General features: G+C 42.1%; 5 protein-coding genes across 5 annotated transcripts; 1 reads left to right on the forward strand and 4 right to left on the reverse strand.

Annotated features, from left to right (window-relative positions):
- Window positions 1-2565: 2565 nt before the first annotated feature.
- Window positions 2566-3498, reverse strand: LOC116654519 (serine protease 1-like). Its single transcript, XM_032449670.2, has one exon. It carries the CDS (start codon window positions 3443-3445, stop codon window positions 2630-2632), a length of 816 nt encoding a protein of 271 aa, XP_032305561.1. The 5' UTR covers window positions 3446-3498; the 3' UTR covers window positions 2566-2629.
- Window positions 3499-5423: 1925 nt separating this feature from the next.
- Window positions 5424-6387, reverse strand: LOC6505976 (serine protease 1). The gene has a single exon (XM_032449712.2). It carries the CDS (start codon window positions 6332-6334, stop codon window positions 5519-5521), a length of 816 nt encoding a protein of 271 aa, XP_032305603.1. The 5' UTR covers window positions 6335-6387; the 3' UTR covers window positions 5424-5518.
- Window positions 6388-8215: 1828 nt separating this feature from the next.
- On the reverse strand, window positions 8216-9276 carry LOC6505975 (serine protease 1). The gene has a single exon (XM_001964674.4). It carries the CDS (start codon window positions 9221-9223, stop codon window positions 8408-8410), a length of 816 nt encoding a protein of 271 aa, XP_001964710.1. The 5' UTR covers window positions 9224-9276; the 3' UTR covers window positions 8216-8407.
- A 1925-nt stretch (window positions 9277-11201) lies between these two features.
- Window positions 11202-12165, reverse strand: LOC6505974 (serine protease 1). The gene has a single exon (XM_001964673.4). The coding sequence runs from the start codon at window positions 12110-12112 to the stop codon at window positions 11297-11299; it is 816 nt and encodes a 271-aa protein (XP_001964709.1). The 5' UTR covers window positions 12113-12165; the 3' UTR covers window positions 11202-11296.
- Window positions 12166-14051: 1886 nt separating this feature from the next.
- Window positions 14052-14987, forward strand: LOC6505555 (serine protease 1). The gene has a single exon (XM_001964672.4). It carries the CDS (start codon window positions 14105-14107, stop codon window positions 14918-14920), a length of 816 nt encoding a protein of 271 aa, XP_001964708.1. The 5' UTR covers window positions 14052-14104; the 3' UTR covers window positions 14921-14987.
- The last annotated feature ends 456 nt before the right edge of the window (window positions 14988-15443 follow it).

Consider the following 15443-nt stretch of genomic DNA (forward strand, 5'->3'; position numbering starts at 1 on the left):
CTGTATAAAACCAGTGAATTTGGAATCCGAATCGACATCCGTGAAGCCCACTGATCCGGTTGTGATGTTCGATTAGTGGGTGGCAATTCATCAGCCGGAGGGCTCATCCATCAAGTGCGGTAAGAGGAGCTTCAGCTGCATCGCCTGTTAACCGATACTGGGATGTACAGCAGTGTTACTGTGTGGGTGAGTATCTGTGTGTTTGCATGGGTGAGTGGATACAAATCGCCTTACTGTTCAGCCTTGCATCTGCCGCATTTGGTTGCGTACTTTGTGGCGCCTGCGGAAAATTCGATTTGGCCCGATATGCTAAAAGGGTGGCACGAGGCGACGGCAAAAACGACAACAATATTGCATTTGACTGAAACTGGAGAGCATTTTTGCATGCAAAAATGCATTTGGTAGATGATTTCATAAAGTGCCGCATGGAGTGTGAATCACAACTTCGTTTCGAGCACCTTTCCATAAATTGTGTAAAAAATTCTGATTAAAATTTATGTTCCCCACTAAGTCAGAATATAAAAATGATAAGATTTAACTCTACACTTTCGACGAACTTCATGAATGAAATGAAAAAAAAAAACAATCTTTTTAACACTGATTTACTGCTTACTTAAGAGATTGTCCAAATAATTTATAGTTTTACTTATCAGATATGCTAAAAGTATAAATTTTATGGATTTGATTAGAAGACAGGCACACAATGATTTTGCATTCAATGATAAGATTCCTCGAAGTGCTTCTTGAAATGTTTGTGTCATGGCCTGCCTCTCCATACTGGAAGTCAATAATAACACAGGCCAACAGCAAAAAATCTCCACGCATAATTTTACCTGCTCCATAACCTTTAGGCTCCCCTGAACCAAAGTCCAGAACAAACATAGGTTCTATCACCCACCGTTTCCGCGGTACACCTAAGAGAAGAAATTGATCAAATTTTACCATATATTGAATTATGTAGGCCGTGAAATGGCTACGACCATCATTGTTTCCAGTACATTTCATTTTTGAAATGTATGTGTACCAACTAAAATTAAAAAATGGTATCTAGCAGTTACCATATCTTTGGAATACTCATCCAAAGTTGAAATCTCAGATTTTCTACGTTAAGTTTTGGTCTTCTATGATTTTTCCCCAAACATTTTTCTATGGAAGATTTTTATTTTCTTATTGAAATTAGTAGATCATACCATGTTTTAATTTTGGATTTAAGGAAAAACTCGAAATAATTTTATTGAATTTAATATAGGTGGTTCAACAATATTTTCTTCAATTAAATTGGAGTTTTTAATCTCATATTTTCAAAAAGTCATGGCTATCTACAACTTCTGTAAAGCTTTACTAAACAAGCTGAACCTGCAATAGATACGTTTTGAATATAGAAACAGTTGTAGATAGCCATGACTTTTTGAAAATATGAGATTAAAAACTCCAATTTAATTGAAGAAAATATTGTTGAACCACCTATATTAAATTCAATAAAATTATTTCGAGTTTTTCCTTAAATCCAAAATTAAAACATGGTATGATCTACTGATTTCAATAAGAAAATAAAAATCTTCCATAGAAAAATGTTTGGGGAAAAATCATAGAAGACCAAAACTTAACGTAGAAAATCTGAGATTTCAACTTTGGATGAGTATTCCAAAGATATGGTAACTGCTAGATACCATTTTTTAATTTTAGTTGGTACACATACATTTCAAACATGAAATGTACTGGAAACAATGATGGTCATAGCCATTACACGGCCTACATAATTCAATATATGGTAAAATTTGATCAATTTCTTCTCTTAGGTGTACCGCGGAAACGGTGGGTGATAGAACCTATGTTTGTTCTGGACTTTGGTTCAGGGGAGCCTAAAGATTATGGAGCAGGTAAAATTATGCGTGGAGGAAAAAAAAAGTTGGAAATTGTCGGCCTGTGTAATTGATTTATTGAAGGAATTAAACGAATGTAAACAAAAGCTGCTATCGTGTTTAGGGTGAATTTTAGGTAACCATTTTATTGCCTTTTAAGCCGTGTTAAAAGTTCCGATTTAATCCGAATCCGATTTAGATTTATTGTAAGTCAATTTTTTTTAGAATAGGAATATAGAATAGAAACGAATACAAATCTCCCAGATGCAATTTTTTAGTTAGCTCACCTTCCTTAATAAAAATAAAAGTTAAAGCAGAAAACAGAAAAGGCACGACGAACAATACGGTTAATCAAAGTGAAAAATCAAATTGACAAATATCCAAAATTCTGTTTCTAAGCTCTTAGGCAAAGATTTAGTAAATAACCTGATCAAAATTAAACAAAAAAAAAATATATAATTTTCTCTGAGTGAGACTCTTTAACTCCAACCCCGATTCTAAACGTTTTTTTCTTACAATTTGTTCAAAGGGTCCATTAATGGGACTTATTTTTTAACAAGTAGAAACGGTTAACAGCGTTATGTCGCACGGCCGTGGAACATTTTGTATTTTCTAAACATACAATCCGGTTTATCCATCGTTCATTTTTTATTCACTAGGTCTGATTTAAATCAAAACTACTGTTTAGTAAGTTAAATAGATATTTCGTCCAATTCAAAATTATTCTTTATTAAAAAACCCATTAAAATATGGGGAAATAAAAAAGCTTAGTAAGAAATTCCGGTGTTGTCGCGGATCCATTCCAAGTAGCCAGTGGTACGGCTGAAGACAGCGGGGTGTCCGGCCATGCAGCCAGCACCGGATACGAAGGAGGTGACGCCCACGAGACGGTTGCCGTCGTGTGTGACCAGAGGGCCGCCGGAGTCACCGCCGCAGGTGGACTTGCCACCGGAGGTGTTGATGCAGATCATGTTGTCGTGGAGAGACCAGAAGCGGCTGCATTCATCTTGGGACATGATCTGAACGTCAACGCTCTGGAGCCAGTCGGGCAGAGGGCTGCCGTCGTAGGTGCCGCCCCATCCGGAAGCCACGGCCCAGTGGCCGGCGTAGCCGTTGTAGCGGTCGTTGAAGCTGGGCAGCTCCACCTTGTTGACCAGGTGCCAGAAGTCGACGTGGGGGGTGCGGATCAGGGAGATGTCGTTGTGGAGGTTGCCGCTGTTGTAGTGGTGGTGCTGGATGATGTCGCCACGGCCCACCCAGTGGGTGTACTGGGGCTGGGTGCGGATGCTGGCGCCGTAGTTGATGGTCACGCCATCGGCGCCGTTGGTGCAGTGAGCAGCGGTCAGTACCCAGGTGTTGCCAATGATCGAGCCACCGCACCACCAGTTACCACCGTTGCCGCTGAACAACAGACCGACAATGTAGGGCACCTTGCCCTCGTAGGCGGGGTAGCCGTTGGTAATGCGACCCTGGATGTCCTTAACGGGCACTGGGGTCAGCTTTCCCTCGGCGGAAGGAGAAGCGGGAGCGGGAATAGCCGAAGCTGCGGCCACGGCCAAGGCCAGGAATACGAACAGTTTCATCTCGGTTGAGTCTTACAACTGACTTGGTTTTTCCACTTCGACCAACCGCTTTTATACCAAATTTTCAGCTCTTATCAGGTCGGCAAAGAAGTGCCATTCTGGTATGTAAAAATAGGCTGATTGTAAATAAAATAAATTGGCAATGTCAAGTTAGCCGGCTGATTAAGTGGCCTAAAATATGACATCCAAAGAAGAAAGGGCTTGTTAATATACAAACAATGAAATTAGCACGTAACACGTAATAAGCAATATTTACTAATACAACTTATTTCGTAATAGAACGTACTTCTTGGCCTTAATCAAGCGGTAATTAATTTTCTAATGAGTTTTCCTCATTTGTCTGGAAGTATTACTTTTGAAAATTCGTAAAATTAAAAACCAAGTTTTAAGCAATACTTTAAATGAGAAGTGACGCTATTTGAAAGACTGATGACAGAAGGAGGTAAATTGGAAGATCTAAGGCAAACGGAAGTGGACAAAGTGGGAAAATCCACCATTACAGGAAAGCCCCTAAAGAAGCCCCTCGAAAAATTTAAAAACGAGTTTTAAGCAATATTTTAAATGATAAACTCGAAGCGCTGATGAGAAAATCGTACACTCGTATCGTAGACTCGGATGGCATTGGCACTGTCATTCTTCCTCGAATCTATTCGGGTCACGACCTAATCCTCGGTTAAGGATGGAGGCCTATCTAAACCCCTTCCGATCTGTAGGATCAGGGCACCCGGTTGTATAATGCAGCTCCATGTTGAATCTAAGGGCTCTACCCGCATTTGGGTGATAAACCACAGCCACCACGTAGCTCTCTAAGGGGCCTCAACCATAGCCAGGACGGATCAAGTTCCGTGGGCTCTGGTTCCCGTGATACCAGAAATTATCACAGTCTCCGGTCAGGTACCTTGCCAACAAGGACACTACTTTTGACTTCCGAACAGTCACGGGTCGGTGGCCCTGGTTAAAAAAGAGCATAATTGCTCGGAATACAATATGAAGTAGCCGAGGCCAAATCATAAGGTGTTACAGCTTTATCCACCATGTTCATGAACTTGGCTTTCTCCCCTTTGAAGGTCTTCCTCTTCTGCAAACCGGTGCAATCGCTGCTGGTCAGTGACAAGACCGCTTTCGGACGACTAGCTTTGTTCCCAACAATCCCTAAGGAGTTGTGACAAGAAGGAGTAAAAAGGAGTAAAAATCCTCTGGTCAGGTTCAAGCAACGAAAAGAAGCACTCCCAGTTTTAGCTAACATGAAGCTTGGAGACAGACAATGAACAGCCCTGCGACCCTCTAAAGTATGTATATTATTAAACAGGATCGCCTCCTGAGCAGAAACTTAGGCACTCAAACTTTTCTCTCAGTTTCAAAGCTATCGTCTTCAAACTTATCGCCCATCCTTTTAAAGGAATATATCCTTTAGCTGAGATATAGCTAAACGAACGGCAATGGCCCAGCCTTGATGTTTACTAATAGAAGCTTCACTTTTTTGACATTTGTTTATTAGGAAATAGTTTTTATAATGAAGTCATCAGGAGGATCGGCGCTTCATCGGTCACACATATTTATAATTTAACTTATCAGTTGTGTTAAATATATAAATTATATGGATTTGATTACTAGACAGGCACAAAATGATTTTGAATTCAATGAAAATAATCCTCCAATTGTTTCTTAAAATTTTCGTGTCATTTACAGCCCCTTCACACTGTTAATACAAGATATTTGAATTAAGTAATTAATTGGTATCTCTAAGTGATTTAATAAGAGTAGGTGTACTCTAGTGTGAACAAAAGAAGCGGACCATTTTGTTGTATAAACCTTGTTGAACATAAAAACGTTTGTATTTTATAGTCCGGTAGAATTATTATGACAATATGTTCCTAAATATAGATTATTTCCTCTTTTATTGATCCAGTATTGACTAACACAATTATAGTTTAATGCATTTATGTCTAACATAAAAACAATTCGGTTTTTTGTGCAATTATTTTTTAGTAAGGAATAAATCATATATTTTGTTCAATTTAAAGTTCTTCTTTATTTATAAAAAACCCATTAAATATGGGGAAATTAAAAAGCTTAGTAAGAAATTCCGGTGTTGTCGCGGATCCATTCCAGATAGCCAGTGGTACGGCTGAAGACAGCGGGGTGTCCGGCCATGCAGCCAGCACCGGAGCCGAAGGAGGTGACGCCCACGAGACGGTTGCCGTCGTGTGTGACCAGAGGGCCGCCGGAGTCACCGCCGCAGGTAGACTTGCCACCGGAGGTGTTAATGCAGATCATGTTGTCGTGGAGAGACCAGAAGCGGCTGCATTCATCTTGGGACATGATCTGAACGTCAACGCTCTGGAGCCAGTCGGGCAGAGGGCTGCCGTCGTAGGTGCCGCCCCATCCGGAAGCCACGGCCCAGTGGCCGGCGTAGCCGTTGTAGCGGTCGTTGAAGCTGGGCAGCTCCACCTTGTTGACCAGGTGCCAGAAGTCGACATGGGGGGTGCGGATCAGGGAGATGTCGTTGTGGAGGTTGCCGCTGTTGTAGTGGTGGTGCTGGATGATGTCGCCACGGCCCACCCAGTGGGTGTACTGGGGCTGGGTGCGGATGCTGGCGCCGTAGTTGATGGTCACGCCATCGGCGCCGTTGGTGCAGTGAGCAGCGGTCAGTACCCAGGTGTTGCCAATGATCGAGCCACCGCACCACCAGTTACCACCGTTGCCGCTGAACAACAGACCGACAATGTAGGGCACCTTGCCCTCGTAGGCGGGGTAGCCGTTGGTAATGCGACCCTGGATGTCCTTAACGGGCACTGGGGTCAGCTTTCCCTCGGCGGAAGGAGAAGCGGGAGCGGGAATAGCCGAAGCTGCGGCCACGGCCAAGGCCAGGAATACGAACAGTTTCATCTCGGTTGAGTCTTACAACTGACTTGGTTTTTCCACTTCGACCAACCGCTTTTATACCAAATTTTCAGCTCTTATCAGGTCGGCAAAGAAGTGCCATTCTGGTATGTAAAAATAGGCTGATTGTAAATAAAATAAATTGGCAATGTCAAGTTAGCCGGCTGATTAAGTGGCCTAAAATATGACATCCAAAGAAGAAAGGGCTTGTTAATATACAAACAATGAAATTAGCACGTAACACGTAATAAGCAATATTTACTAATACAACTTATTTCGTAATAGAACGTACTTCTTGGCCTTAATCAAGCGGTAATTAATTTTCTAATGAGTTTTCCTCATTTGTCTGGAAGTATTACTTTTGAAAATTCGTAAAATTAAAAACCAAGTTTTAAGCAATACTTTAAATGAGAAGTGACGCTATTTGAAAGACTGATGACAGAAGGAGGTAAATTGGAAGATCTAAGGCAAACGGAAGTGGACAAAGTGGGAAAATCCACCATTACAGGAAAGCCCCTAAAGAAGCCCCTCGAAAAATTTAAAAACGAGTTTTAAGCAATATTTTAAATGATAAACTCGAAGCGCTGATGAGAAAATCGTACACTCGTATCGTAGACTCGGATGGCATTGGCACTGTCATTCTTCCTCGAATCTATTCGGGTCACGACCTAATCCTCGGTTAAGGATGGAGGCCTATCTAAACCCCTTCCGATCTGTAGGATCAGGGCACCCGGTTGTATAATGCAGCTCCATGTTGAATCTAAGGGCTCTACCCGCATTTGGGTGATAAACCACAGCCACCACGTAGCTCTCTAAGGGGCCTCAACCATAGCCAGGACGGATCAAGTTCCGTGGGCTCTGGTTCCCGTGATACCAGAAATTATCACAGTCTCCGGTCAGGTACCTTGCCAACAAGGACACTACTTTTGACTTCCGAACAGTCACGGGTCGGTGGCCCTGGTTAAAAAAGAGCATAATTGCTCGGAATACAATATGAAGTAGCCGAGGCCAAATCATAAGGTGTTACAGCTTTATCCACCATGTTCATGAACTTGGCTTTCTCCCCTTTGAAGGTCTTCCTCTTCTGCAAACCGGTGCAATCGCTGCTGGTCAGTGACAAGACCGCTTTCGGACGACTAGCTTTGTTCCCAACAATCCCTAAGGAGTTGTGACAAGAAGGAGTAAAAAGGAGTAAAAATCCTCTGGTCAGGTTCAAGCAACGAAAAGAAGCACTCCCAGTTTTAGCTAACATGAAGCTTGGAGACAGACAATGAACAGCCCTGCGACCCTCTAAAGTATGTATATTATTAAACAGGATCGCCTCCTGAGCAGAAACTTAGGCACTCAAACTTTTCTCTCAGTTTCAAAGCTATCGTCTTCAAACTTATCGCCCATCCTTTTAAAGGAATATATCCTTTAGCTGAGATATAGCTAAACGAACGGCAATGGCCCAGCCTTGATGTTTACTAATAGAAGCTTCACTTTTTTGACATTTGTTTATTAGGAAATAGTTTTTATAATGAAGTCATCAGGAGGATCGGCGCTTCATCGGTCACACATATTTATAATTTAACTTATCAGTTGTGTTAAATATATAAATTATATGGATTTGATTACTAGACAGGCACAAAATGATTTTGAATTCAATGAAAATAATCCTCCAATTGTTTCTTAAAATTTTCGTGTCATTTACAGCCCCTTCACACTGTTAATACAAGATATTTGAATTAAGTAATTAATTGGTATCTCTAAGTGATTTAATAAGAGTAGGTGTACTCTAGTGTGAACAAAAGAAGCGGACCATTTTGTTGTATAAACCTTGTTGAACATAAAAACGTTTGTATTTTATAGTCCGGTAGAATTATTATGTCAATATGTTCCTAAATATAGATTATTTCCTCTTTTATTGATCCAGTATTGACTAACACAATTATAGTTTAATGCATTTATGTCTAACATAAAAACAATTCGGTTTTTTGTGCAATTATTTTTTAGTAAGGAATAAATCATATATTTTGTTCAATTTAAAGTTCTTCTTTATTTATAAAAAACCCATTAAATATGGGGAAATAAAAAAGCTTAGTAAGAAATTCCGGTGTTGTCGCGGATCCATTCCAAGTAGCCAGTGGTACGGCTGAAGACAGCGGGGTGTCCGGCCATGCAGCCAGCACCGGATACGAAGGAGGTGACGCCCACGAGACGGTTGCCGTCGTGTGTGACCAGAGGGCCGCCGGAGTCACCGCCGCAGGTGGACTTGCCACCGGAGGTGTTAATGCAGATCATGTTGTCGTGGAGAGACCAGAAGCGGCTGCATTCATCTTGGGACATGATCTGAACGTCAACGCTCTGGAGCCAGTCGGGCAGAGGGCTGCCGTCGTAGGTGCCGCCCCATCCGGAAGCCACGGCCCAGTGGCCGGCGTAGCCGTTGTAGCGGTCGTTGAAGCTGGGCAGCTCCACCTTGTTGACCAGGTGCCAGAAGTCGACGTGGGGGGTGCGGATCAGGGAGATGTCGTTGTGGAGGTTGCCGCTGTTGTAGTGGTGGTGCTGGATGATGTCGCCACGGCCCACCCAGTGGGTGTACTGGGGCTGGGTGCGGATGCTGGCGCCGTAGTTGATGGTCACGCCATCGGCGCCGTTGGTGCAGTGAGCAGCGGTCAGTACCCAGGTGTTGCCAATGATCGAGCCACCGCACCACCAGTTACCACCGTTGCCGCTGAACAACAGACCGACAATGTAGGGCACCTTGCCCTCGTAGGCGGGGTAGCCGTTGGTAATGCGACCCTGGATGTCCTTAACGGGCACTGGGGTCAGCTTTCCCTCGGCGGAAGGAGAAGCGGGAGCGGGAATAGCCGAAGCTGCGGCCACGGCCAAGGCCAGGAATACGAACAGTTTCATCTCGGTTGAGTCTTACAACTGACTTGGTTTTTCCACTTCGACCAACCGCTTTTATACCAAATTTTCAGCTCTTATCAGGTCGGCAAAGAAGTGCCATTCTGGTATGTAAAAATAGGCTGATTGTAAATAAAATAAATTGGCAATGTCAAGTTAGCCGGCTGATTAAGTGGCCTAAAATATGACATCCAAAGAAGAAAGGGCTTGTTAATATACAAACAATGAAATTAGCACGTAACACGTAATAAGCAATATTTACTAATACAACTTATTTCGTAATAGAACGTACTTCTTGGCCTTAATCAAGCGGTAATTAATTTTCTAATGAGTTTTCCTCATTTGTCTGGAAGTATTACTTTTGAAAATTCGTAAAATTAAAAACCAAGTTTTAAGCAATACTTTAAATGAGAAGTGACGCTATTTGAAAGACTGATGACAGAAGGAGGTAAATTGGAAGATCTAAGGCAAACGGAAGTGGACAAAGTGGGAAAATCCACCATTACAGGAAAGCCCCTAAAGAAGCCCCTCGAAAAATTTAAAAACGAGTTTTAAGCAATATTTTAAATGATAAACTCGAAGCGCTGATGAGAAAATCGTACACTCGTATCGTAGACTCGGATGGCATTGGCACTGTCATTCTTCCTCGAATCTATTCGGGTCACGACCTAATCCTCGGTTAAGGATGGAGGCCTATCTAAACCCCTTCCGATCTGTAGGATCAGGGCACCCGGTTGTATAATGCAGCTCCATGTTGAATCTAAGGGCTCTACCCGCATTTGGGTGATAAACCACAGCCACCACGTAGCTCTCTAAGGGGCCTCAACCATAGCCAGGACGGATCAAGTTCCGTGGGCTCTGGTTCCCGTGATACCAGAAATTATCACAGTCTCCGGTCAGGTACCTTGCCAACAAGGACACTACTTTTGACTTCCGAACAGTCACGGGTCGGTGGCCCTGGTTAAAAAAGAGCATAATTGCTCGGAATACAATATGAAGTAGCCGAGGCCAAATCATAAGGTGTTACAGCTTTATCCACCATGTTCATGAACTTGGCTTTCTCCCCTTTGAAGGTCTTCCTCTTCTGCAAACCGGTGCAATCGCTGCTGGTCAGTGACAAGACCGCTTTCGGACGACTAGCTTTGTTCCCAACAATCCCTAAGGAGTTGTGACAAGAAGGAGTAAAAAGGAGTAAAAATCCTCTGGTCAGGTTCAAGCAACGAAAAGAAGCACTCCCAGTTTTAGCTAACATGAAGCTTGGAGACAGACAATGAACAGCCCTGCGACCCTCTAAAGTATGTATATTATTAAACAGGATCGCCTCCTGAGCAGAAACTTAGGCACTCAAACTTTTCTCTCAGTTTCAAAGCTATCGTCTTCAAACTTATCGCCCATCCTTTTAAAGGAATATATCCTTTAGCTGAGATATAGCTAAACGAACGGCAATGGCCCAGCCTTGATGTTTACTAATAGAAGCTTCACTTTTTTGACATTTGTTTATTAGGAAATAGTTTTTATAATGAAGTCATCAGGAGGATCGGCGCTTCATCGGTCACACATATTTATAATTTAACTTATCAGTTGTGTTAAATATATAAATTATATGGATTTGATTACTAGACAGGCACAAAATGATTTTGAATTCAATGAAAATAATCCTCCAATTGTTTCTTAAAATTTTCGTGTCATTTACAGCCCCTTCACACTGTTAATACAAGATATTTGAATTAAGTAATTAATTGGTATCTCTAAGTGATTTAATAAGAGTAGGTGTACTCTAGTGTGAACAAAAGAAGCGGACCATTTTGTTGTATAAACCTTGTTGAACATAAAAACGTTTGTATTTTATAGTCCGGTAGAATTATTATGTCAATATGTTCCTAAATATAGATTATTTCCTCTTTTATTGATCCAGTATTGACTAACACAATTATAGTTTAATGCATTTATGTCTAACATAAAAACAATTCGGTTTTTTGTGCAATTATTTTTTAGTAAGGAATAAATCATATATTTTGTTCAATTTAAAGTTCTTCTTTATTTATAAAAAACCCATTAAATATGGGGAAATTAAAAAGCTTAGTAAGAAATTCCGGTGTTGTCGCGGATCCATTCCAGATAGCCAGTGGTACGGCTGAAGACAGCGGGGTGTCCGGCCATGCAGCCAGCACCGGAGCCGAAGGAGGTGACGCCCACGAGACGGTTGCCGTCGTGTGTGACCAGAGGGCCGCCGGAGTCACCGCCGCAGGTAGACTTGCCACCGGAGGTGTTAATGCAGATCATGTTGTCGTGGAGAGACCAGAAGCGGCTGCATTCATCTTGGGACATGATCTGAACGTCAACGCTCTGGAGCCAGTCGGGCAGAGGGCTGCCGTCGTAGGTGCCGCCCCATCCGGAAGCCACGGCCCAGTGGCCGGCGTAGCCGTTGTAGCGGTCGTTGAAGCTGGGCAGCTCCACCTTGTTGACCAGGTGCCAGAAGTCGACATGGGGGGTGCGGATCAGGGAGATGTCGTTGTGGAGGTTGCCGCTGTTGTAGTGGTGGTGCTGGATGATGTCGCCACGGCCCACCCAGTGGGTGTACTGGGGCTGGGTGCGGATGCTGGCGCCGTAGTTGATGGTCACGCCATCGGCGCCGTTGGTGCAGTGAGCAGCGGTCAGTACCCAGGTGTTGCCAATGATCGAGCCACCGCACCACCAGTTACCACCGTTGCCGCTGAACAACAGACCGACAATGTAGGGCACCTTGCCCTCGTAGGCGGGGTAGCCGTTGGTAATGCGACCCTGGATGTCCTTAACGGGCACTGGGGTCAGCTTTCCCTCGGCGGAAGGAGAAGCGGGAGCGGGAATAGCCGAAGCTGCGGCCACGGCCAAGGCCAGGAATACGAACAGTTTCATCTCGGTTGAGTCTTACAACTGACTTGGTTTTTCCACTTCGACCAACCGCTTTTATACCAAATTTTCAGCTCTTATCAGGTCGAAAAAGAAGTGCCATTCTTGAATGTAAAAATCGGCTGATTGTAAAAATATGACAAGTTAGCCGGCTGATAAAGTGGCCTGAAATATGACATCCGAAATATGGGAAAAAAATAATAAGAATAAGAAAGGAAAGCTAACCTTGGGAGGAGTCGAATTGATATACTCTTGCAGTTAAGTAGCAACTTATATTATAAAATATATATGTATATCGAATCGGATGTTGCCGATTCTCATGATAATTTCATTTTAAAATCCATTTCCTATTAAATAAATTTTGAAAAAGTCCAAAGCTTCTATTATTAAAAAATCAACTGTGACATTGCCGATTGCTTTGCTATAATTAGCTAAAGGATATAATCCTTTAAAAGCATTTTAGATAAGTTTGAAGACGATAGCTTTGAAACTGAGAGAAAAGTTTGCGTGCGTAAGTTTCTGCTCAGGAGGTGTTCCTGTTTAATAATATACATATTTTAGAGGTTCGGAGGGCTGTTCATTGCGTTGCATACTTTCGACCAAATAAAATACCCTCCGCAAGGGTTTAAATGATTGATTATGCTAGATTGTCGTATTTATTCATTGATAGTCATTTCATTCATAAGGTTCGTGAAAATGGTGAGTGTTGAGTTAAATCTTATCATTTTCAAGATCCGCGTTCCAGCTTAGAACAGACATTCTAATCAAAAATGGTTTACAATATATGGAAAGGTGCTAAAAACTAATATTTTGCCAACTTTCGACCATGAGAGCTTTAAGCCAGATACGGCGGTATAAAATATGGTTTGTACTTGTTCTTTGATAATTGAATTGTTTGTTATAATAATAAAAGAGGAAAGTTGAGCCGAAGTTAATATACGCTTGCAGTTAATCGTTTATAGTTGGCGGATCCTTATGAGGATTTCACCATCAAATCAATTTTGTTAAAAAAATGTTCTTATAAATATGTTCTTTTCTAATAAAAAACATGGAAATGCCCGAAGCTTTTCTTAAAATAGCAAGGTTGTGCCATTTTCGATCGTTCATTTATATGACAGCTAAAGAATATAGTCGGCGAATCCTTATGGAATTTGGCAGAACGAATAAGGTTTCCAAAAATGAAAATAGGAGTTCCGTGGAAATTCCCATCCAGCTAAGTTCAAAGATAACAAAGTTATGCCAATTTCGATTATCCAGGTATATGACAGCTCTAGGATATAGTCGGGCGTCCCTATAAAAGTAAACTTGGTCATTGATAATTGACTTGTTTGTAAAAATAAATAAGAAACTTTAATATTCCTAAACCAAATTTAATTACCATTATTATATTATTTGAAATCTTATCTTAATATATTTACGTTTAGTTCTATATATATTTAGATAATTTTTTTATATATAATTACACATAATATTTATTATTTCGATTCGTTTTCAACGTAATTGTCATTTCTTTTATGTAGACGCTATTCAGAACGATACAACTCTAAAATCTACATAATATTATAGAAGTAATGAATCTGGACTGAATGAAGTAGATATTTTGTGCATTAGTTCTGTAGTATTTATACAATTTAGGTTACTTTTTAAGGCATTTTTGAGTACTTTAAGGCAAACTGGGCAAACTCATTTTCAAATCTATGATCGCATGATCAAGGCTAATAAGTAGGTTTTATTATAAAATACATTGTATTAGTACATATTGCGTTTTTATTTTTACGATAGTGCTCAATTTTATATAGCTTGCCCTTTCTTCTTCGGATGTCATAATTCAGGCCACTTTATCAGCCGGCTAACTTGTCATAGCCAAAAATTTTACAATCAGCCTATTTTTACATTCAAGAATGGCACTTCTTTGCCGACCTGATAAGAGCTGAAAATTTGGTATAAAAGCGGTTGGTCGAAGTGGAAAAACCAAGTCAGTTGTAAGACTCAACCGAGATGAAACTGTTCGTATTCCTGGCCTTGGCCGTGGCCGCAGCTTCGGCTATTCCCGCTCCCGCTTCTCCTTCCGCCGAGGGAAAGCTGACCCCAGTGCCCGTTAAGGACATCCAGGGTCGCATTACCAACGGCTACCCCGCCTACGAGGGCAAGGTGCCCTACATTGTCGGTCTGCTCTTCAGCGGCAATGGTGGTAACTGGTGGTGCGGTGGCTCGATCATTGGCAACACCTGGGTACTGACCGCTGCTCACTGCACCAACGGCGCCGATGGCGTGACCATCAACTACGGCGCCAGCATCCGCACCCAGCCCCAGTACACCCACTGGGTGGGCCGTGGCGACATCATCCAGCACCACCACTATAACAGCGGCAACCTCCACAACGACATCTCCCTGATCCGCACCCCCCACGTCGACTTCTGGCACCTGGTCAACAAGGTGGAGCTGCCCAGCTTCAACGACCGCTACAACGGCTACGCCGGCCACTGGGCCGTGGCTTCCGGATGGGGCGGCACCTACGACGGCAGCCCTCTGCCCGACTGGCTCCAGAGCGTTGACGTTCAGATCATGTCCCAAGATGAATGCAGCCGCTTCTGGTCTCTCCACGACAACATGATCTGCATCAACACCTCCGGTGGCAAGTCCACCTGCGGCGGTGACTCCGGCGGCCCTCTGGTCACACACGACGGCAACCGTCTCGTGGGCGTCACCTCCTTCGGCTCCGGTGCTGGCTGCATGGCCGGACACCCCGCTGTCTTCAGCCGTACCACTGGCTATCTGGAATGGATCCGCGACAACACCGGAATTTCTTACTAAGCTTTTTAATTTCCCCATATTTAATGGGTTTTTTTATAAATAAAGAAGAACTTTAAATTGAACAAAATATATGATTTATTCCGTACTAAAAAATAATTGCACAAAAAAACCGGATTGTTTTTATGTTAGACATAAATGCATTAAACTATAATTGTGTTAGTCAATACTGGATCAATAAAAGACCAAATAATCTACAAGAAGGATTAAACAATAAAATGGTTAACCTAAATTCACCACAAACACACAAGCTTCTCTTGTTCACATTAATGTACTCCTACTCTTATGAATTCACTTAAAAATACCAATTAATTACTTAAATAAATCAAATATTTTTGATTAACATCGTAAAGAGGCAGCGAATGACACAAAAATTTTAAGAAACATTTGAAGGAATCTTATTATTAAATGCAAATCATGTTGTGCCCAATCCAAATAATTTATACTTTTAGAATATCTGATAAGCTAAAGTATTAATATGTGTGACACTCTCCTAAGATAAGAAGTAAATCAATGTTAACACAAG

The sequence above is a fragment of the Drosophila ananassae genome, chromosome 2L (genome assembly GCF_017639315.1).
Source record: "Drosophila ananassae strain 14024-0371.13 chromosome 2L, ASM1763931v2, whole genome shotgun sequence".
Classification (NCBI taxonomy): domain Eukaryota; kingdom Metazoa; phylum Arthropoda; class Insecta; order Diptera; family Drosophilidae; genus Drosophila; species Drosophila ananassae.

Bases quoted from the DNA above. Each gene is read 5' to 3' on its own strand.
- LOC6505555 (XM_001964672.4), top strand. From the start codon at position 14,105: ATGAAACTGTTCGTATTCCTGGCCTTGGCCGTGGCCGCAGCTTCGGCT.
- LOC6505975 (XM_001964674.4), bottom strand. From the start codon at position 9,223: ATGAAACTGTTCGTATTCCTGGCCTTGGCCGTGGCCGCAGCTTCGGCT.
- LOC6505976 (XM_032449712.2), bottom strand. From the start codon at position 6,334: ATGAAACTGTTCGTATTCCTGGCCTTGGCCGTGGCCGCAGCTTCGGCT.
- LOC6505974 (XM_001964673.4), bottom strand. From the start codon at position 12,112: ATGAAACTGTTCGTATTCCTGGCCTTGGCCGTGGCCGCAGCTTCGGCT.
- LOC116654519 (XM_032449670.2), bottom strand. From the start codon at position 3,445: ATGAAACTGTTCGTATTCCTGGCCTTGGCCGTGGCCGCAGCTTCGGCT.